The sequence below is a fragment of the Grammomys surdaster genome, unplaced genomic scaffold, assembly GCF_004785775.1.
Source record: "Grammomys surdaster isolate TR1022 unplaced genomic scaffold, NIH_TR_1.0 804, whole genome shotgun sequence".
In the NCBI taxonomy this organism is placed as follows: domain Eukaryota; kingdom Metazoa; phylum Chordata; class Mammalia; order Rodentia; family Muridae; genus Grammomys; species Grammomys surdaster.
The window spans coordinates 406,633-412,879 of record NW_021605223.1 but is presented as its reverse complement, the minus strand read 5'-3'; the positions used below and the strand labels follow the sequence as shown (position 1 = coordinate 412,879).

The 6,247-nt window shown below is 51.3% G+C and overlaps 1 protein-coding gene across 3 annotated transcripts; it reads left to right on the top strand.

Annotated features, from left to right (window-relative positions):
• Positions 1 to 1,246: 1,246 nt before the first annotated feature.
• On the top strand, positions 1,247 to 5,177 carry Tex101 (testis expressed 101). Of its 3 annotated transcripts, none has more exons than XM_028782569.1 (6): positions 1,247 to 1,284; positions 2,395 to 2,499; positions 2,601 to 2,741; positions 3,170 to 3,355; positions 4,570 to 4,701; positions 4,809 to 5,177. In XM_028782569.1, exons 2-6 carry the CDS (start codon positions 2,436 to 2,438, stop codon positions 5,036 to 5,038), a joined length of 753 nt encoding a protein of 250 aa, XP_028638402.1. In that variant the 5' UTR covers positions 1,247 to 1,284; positions 2,395 to 2,435; the 3' UTR covers positions 5,039 to 5,177. The 3 variants fall into 3 exon arrangements, with proteins under 3 accessions (XP_028638402.1, XP_028638404.1, XP_028638403.1); XM_028782571.1 differs by lacking the exon at positions 1,247 to 1,284 and adding an exon at positions 1,286 to 1,335; XM_028782570.1 differs by lacking the exon at positions 1,247 to 1,284 and adding an exon at positions 1,991 to 2,101.
• Positions 5,178 to 6,247: the final 1,070 nt, after the last annotated feature.

Sequence of the window (6,247 nt, the reverse complement as noted above, 5' to 3'; positions counted from 1 at the left end):
GATTAAGAAGCAGCAAGATAACTCAGGGGGTAAAAGTTCCTGCTACCAAATCTAATAATTCTGAGTTTGATTCCCTCAGACCCACTCACTGGAAGGTGGAAATTGACAACCTCTAAGCTCCAGACATGTGCCTTGACACACAAATGAACACACACACACACACACACACACACACAATTAAAATGTAATCCGAGTACTTAAATCCATGTGTAACTATTCCAAATGTTTATCTCTGTCACAGTTTTGACAAAGGGGTTTCATTCGATGTGCAGGCAACCTGGGCTGTCACCCGATTGCTATTCATAACTACAGTATTTAGAGGTACCTTAAGAAACAGGAAAGAGGGCTATCCTCTACTCTGCCCTCAAGATCAAGATTAGAGGATGAAAGCCTCCGTTGTTGAATGGAGAGGGAGGAAGATCAAGTTGACACATAGTGGTTAGGGCTTCTGGATGGGTGCTCGAACACGGGCGTGGCGGGGAATAGGAAAGACCCTTCGGGTAGCTATTTAGTTCCATGGGCAAAGGCCAAATACCTAGAGCGGCTGGAGGAGCTGAGGGAAACACGTAGCCAGGAGCCACCCCTTCCACACACACCTAGGGTAGCAACAGCCAGGGGCTGCGCATGGGTGCCTTCAGACGGGGCTCGTGATTGGCTTCTCTGGGGACCAATGAGATGCAGGGATTCCGCCAAGCTCGACCAATAAGAGCATGCAATGAGTCATCTTCAACCAATGGGACCTCGAGTATCTAGGCAGGCTGGCCCCGCCTTCCGTGCCTCCTGGAGCCGCACCAGGACCACTGCACACGGTACCCGCCGCCATCGAGGCTGGATGCGCGGAGGACTCGCTGTGGCCTGTAGAAAGTGTGCTGGCTTAAAAAAAAGAACTAGACAGGTATTCCCCAAGCCCAAGGAGAGAAGCTAAACGGAAGGGGGAAGGAGGGGTCATGGGCGGCACTCCTGAGGGGAAAAGGCAGACTGAGAGACCCCCTCGGTCTGAGGGAGGAGCGCTAGGGGCCAGGAATCCTGGGTCTGAGTAAGGAAAGCTGGGGATCAGGAATTCTGGGTCTGAGAGAGGAAGGTTGGGGATCTGGGGAGTCAGAAGTGGGAAGGCTCGTGCCAGGACTCCAGGGTCTGAGGGAGGAGGCCTGGGACCCACACTCCTGAGTCTGAGGGAGGAGAGCTAGGCCTGCCCCCCGGGTCTGAGGGAGGAGACTAGAGTCTGGCTACTGGGTCTGAGGGAGGAGGGCAACAGTCCTGGCTGGGTCTGAAGGAGCAGACAAGGTCTGACTACTGTGTCTGAGGCAAGAGGCTAGTGTCTGGTCTGGCTACTAGGTCTGGAAGTGGAAGACTGAGGGATGGGGGGACGCCTAGAATTTTGTGTCTGAGGGAGGAAGTTTGGGAGTATGGAACTCTGGAACACTAAGTAAGATGGGGCAAAGCTGGCACCCGGATTCCTGGGTCTGAGGGAGGAGCCCTAGGAATCTGGAATTCTGAGCCTGAAAGAGGAAAGCTGGAGCCCTGGCTCCAGGATTTGAGGAAGGCGGACTGGGGTCTGAATTCATTGGTCTGAGGGAGGAGACTGGCTAACCATGTCTGCAGGAAGAGGCTAAGGTCTAGTCTGGCCAACAGTCTGGCTAACTGTATCTAAGGCAGGAGGCTTAGGTCTGGTCCGGCTACCAGGTCTGAGGGAGGAGGCAAGGGTCTGTCTGTTGAGTCTGAGGGAAGAGGGCTAGGGATCTGGAGCCCTGAAGTGAGGGTGAAGGGCTGAGTTTGAGGCCCTCAGCCTGTATTCTGAGGCAGAGGAAGCTGGTGTGGGACCCCTATGTCTGGGGAAGAAGAACTGGATTCTCTTCCTCTTTTAGAAGTGCTGGGTTCTGAACTTTTGCTCTGAAGGAGGAGATTGGAATCTCTATTTCAGTATCGAGGAGCGGAATTTACCTAGACTTTTGAGTCTGAGGGAATAGGCTGGCTGCCCGGGATCATGTGTCCTTTGGGAGGAAAGTAGCTGGAACTCAGAACTCCTAAATCCTAGGATGAAGAGGACAGTGCCGTCAGCTTGGAGTTCTGATGAAGGGCTGAGGCGCTAAAGCCTGGAGAGGTTTCTGCTGTTAAGGTTAAGCCCCTGAGGCTTAAAGCAGGAGGCCCCACTCTCCTGTATCTAGAGGTTGACTAAAGACCGTTGCCAAATTCCTGTTGTTTGACTACAGATGGCTGGTCTTAGAGCTGTGGAAACTGAGGCACAGTAAACCTATGACCTTGCTGTTAGCTCACAGGGTACTTCAGGACAGACTTATGGTCTCACACACTAAATCTACCACAAAGTAGACACTTAGAGAAAACTGCGACTTAACCCCTCTCTGTCTGGTTGAACTGTGTCCTGTCCTCCGTCAGTTCCCAGGTCTTGATCAGCTCTTCCCAACCTCAGAGAAGCCATGGGAGCCTGCCGCATCCAGTATGTCCTGCCCGTCTTTCTTCTAGTAGCCTTGCATTGGACTCGTACGTCTGAGAGATCTACGGGAGATGACTGGCCCACAGAGGGTGGTAGGGAAGGGTCGTCCCACAGGGAAGGGCAATTTTATTTTTTCTCATCTTCCCAGTGGCCCAAAGTACCTACTGTGAGGTGAGCCGAACCCTGAGTTTGGAAGACGATCCAGGCCGTACCTTTAACTGGACTTCAAAGGCTGAGAAGTGCAATCCTGGAGAATTTTGCCAAGAAACGGTACTGTTAATTAAAGCAGGTAAGACAGAAGAGAATGGTGGGTTTCGGCTACCTGTTCCTTGTTGCTGGCTGACAGCAGTCCAGTTGTGCAGTTTGGTCTCCAGGCCTAACACCTTGCCTGTCTTCTTAGCTTATTTCTCTTTTTTCCCTCTCACTCCCACTGACCTGTGTTTATCGCTAAACTCATGACCCTCTGGCAATAAAGATGGTAACGGAGAGCCAGTCCAGTCAGTGAGGTGCTCGTCTTGAATGCATAGGGATCTCTGTTGAATCCCCAGAACCCACATACAAATGCCAGGCATGGTAGCATGAGCTTGCAGTCCCCGCACCAGGGAGGCAGAGACAGGGGGATCCTTTAGGCTTGAGAGAGAGAATAGCTGTGTCCCCTGCTTTCTCTCTGCTGAGCATTGGGCCCACCATTCACCTTCTCTAATTCCTGTGTCACAGAAGGAACCAAGACCGTCATTTTGGCCAGTAAGAGCTGTGTCCCTCAAGGAGTAGAGACAGTGACTTTCGTCCAGTACACCGCACCTCCTGGACTGGTGGCCATCTCTTACAGTAACTACTGCAACGACTCCCTCTGCAACAACAAAGACAACCTAGCTTCAGTCTGGAAAGTACCAGAGACCACAGGTACCTGGGATATAGGAATGAGGACTAAGGTGTCAGGCTGTCTTCTCTGTGTTCCTCCTCAACCTAGGCCCTCAGTGGGCCAAACATGAAAGAGTCCCCCAGTCTGCAGGGTCCTTTTCTGAGTTGTCGCTTTTGAAGTCCAAGCCCTTCTTAGATTCACACTTTTGTAACGCTGTAGATGGGGCTGGAGAGATGGGTGGGTAGGTAAGGTACTTGCCCCACAAGCCTGAGGACCTGAGTTCGATTTCCCAGAACCCACATAAAAATGCCAAGTATGGTGGCCGGAGCCTGTGGTCCAGCCCTTGGAGGTAAAGGGAGACAGGCAGAGGATCCTTTTGGTTTACCTGCCTACCAGGCTGGCCTAATCGGTGAGCACCAGGGCAGTGAGAGACCCTGGCTCAAGGAACAGCACTCCTGAGGACGACACCTGAGGCTGCCCTCTGACCTCCGTACTGATGCACCCACATTTGCACCCACACAAATGTTCGTGCACCGTACATACACACTTAAAAGCGAATTTTTAAAATGTAGATGGTACAGGTATTGTTTTTATGAAACAAAACAAAACAAAACACTTCACCCCTGCTTGTGCCTACTATCCCAACAGCACCCCGGCCCCCATCTCTGTCTCATCCCCACGTTCATGTACAGCCTTCTTCTCCACTCGGATTTCAGCTCCTTGAAGATGTTTGCTGAGCCATCTTAGGTAGTTAGGTGTAACCTCCATTTCTTAACTTGAATGTAGTACCTGAGTTGTAATGCCACTGGTTATCCACAAATCTTTCTGCTAGAACTGTCCCTTCACCTCAGTCACCACGTCTAAGCAAAGGGTGGAGGTCATATGGTCACTGGGGTTCGTGTGTGTGTGTGTGTGTGTGTGTGTGCGCGCGCGCGTGTGTGCGTGCACACATGTGGAAGTCAGAAGACAGCTTTAGAGAGTTAATTCTCTCCTTCCACTTTCATATGTTGCCGAGAATTGAACTCGGATATCGAGGCTTCCACAGTCAATGCCCTTACCTGCTGCGTTATCTCTACAGCCCATTGGCTGAAGTTCTGATGAAAAGAAAATCAACTGAAAGAGTAGATGGTATTCAGTGATGCTCTTGGTTAGTGTGGCCTCTACGAGACGCAGGTAGGGGAGAGACAACAGCCTGGACGGGCTTCTCGGGGTGCTGGGTACAGCCTTACCTCTCCCTCTCTTTACCCCCATCCAGCAACTTCCAACATGTCAGGAACCCGCCACTGCCCAACTTGTGTGGCCCTGGGGTCCTGTTCCAGTGCCCCCTCTTTGCCCTGTGCCAATGGCACAACTCAGTGCTATCAAGGAAGACTTGAATTCTCTGGAGGTAAAGATCCCTCAAGGTTCTGGTGCTCGGGGTTCTAGAAGTGAGGGAAGACTGGGTTCCCCATTCCCTAAACTTCCTGTGTTGCCCCATCTTTTTCTGGCTCCTAGGAGGCCTGGACTCCATCGTGCATGTTAAAGGCTGCACCACCATGATTGGCTGCAGACTGATGGCTAAGATAGTCTCGGTGGGCCCCATGACAGTGAAGGAGACCTGTAATTACCAGTCATTCCTTCAGCCCCGAAAGGCGGAAATCGGGGCCTCCTGGATGCCCACGTCACTGTGGGTGCTGGAGCTACTGCTTCCAGCACTGCTGCTCCCCCTCATCCACTTCCCTTGAGAGGACACTGGGACTTTGGCTAGGGGGGAGCCTTCTGTCTGCTGATACCAACCGGAAGAGATGGGGGTGGGGTTGAAGAACAGAGAAAGGATGCATGTGTATTTGACACAAATAATAAAATTAGCGACTTGTTATTAAATGTGCACGTGCGTGTGTGTTTGTGTGGCAGAGGGGGAGGGGGTCCAAAGACAACTTTCAGAAATGAGTTTTCTCCTTCCTCCATGAGGGTCCAGGGACTGGACAGGGATCGTTGGGCTTTAGTGGCAAGAACTTTATTTTCCCTCCATTGATTTATTCACTTTACATCCCAATCACCGCACTCCCTCCTCCCGGTCCCCCCTCACACAGTCCCCCAGACTTCCCTCCCTTCTCTTCTGAGAGGGTAGAGACCCCCCTGGATATCCACACACACACACTGGCACAGCAAGTCTCTGCAGGGCTAGGCGCATCCTCTCCCACTGAGGCCGTCAAGCCAGCCCAGTTAGGGGAATGAGAGCCACAGACAGGCCACGGAGTCGGGGATAGACCCCACCCAAGTTGTTGGGGGAGCTGCATGAAAACCAAACTGCATATGTGAGGGGGTTCCAGCACTCCAGAGGCAGAGGCAATGTTCGAGGGCAGCCCCAGTGTGCTCTGGTTGGTGCTTCAGTCTAAGAGCCTCCAAGGGTCCAGGGTAGTTGACTGTTGGTCTTCCTGTGGAGTCCCCTGTCCCTTCCTGGTCTCTCAGTCCTTCACCCAAATCACCCATAATCCACTGAGCCATTTCACCTACCCCAATTTGTGATTTGTGTTTGCTTCAAGCCATGAAGTGGGGTTTCAGTGAAGAAGAGGTGAGCCCCTAATGTCTGTCACACACATTTTCCAGATAAGGAAACAGTTCAGATACATTTTAATTTCTCACATTCACAAACTATAGCCAGAGACAGGCAAGGAGGTACATGGCTGTAATGCCAGTACCCAGGGCATCTCAGGCCAACCTGCTCGACCTAGCAAGATCCTGTCTCAGAAAAAGGCTGGGTGTTTAATACCTTTAAATCACAGCAATCCAGAGGCAAGTGGATCTCTGGGAGCTCCAAGCCAATCTGGTCTATAGAGTGAGTTCTGGGCCAATTATTATTATTAATTATGTTTAATATTAAATATGTAACATTTTTATATTTATAAATTATATATATATATATGAGTGGATTATCAAGAAATGACTTCAGG

Coding starts and splice junctions, on each gene's coding strand:
- Tex101 (XM_028782569.1), top strand. CDS start 2,436: ATGGGAGCCTGCCGCATCCAGTATGTCCTGCCCGTCTTTCTTCTAGTA. Junction 2,500..2,600: donor AGTAGCCTTGCATTGGACTC/GTACGTCTGAGA, acceptor TCATCTTCCCAG/TGGCCCAAAGTACCTACTGT. Junction 3,356..4,569: donor GAAAGTACCAGAGACCACAG/GTACCTGGGATA, acceptor ACCCCCATCCAG/CAACTTCCAACATGTCAGGA.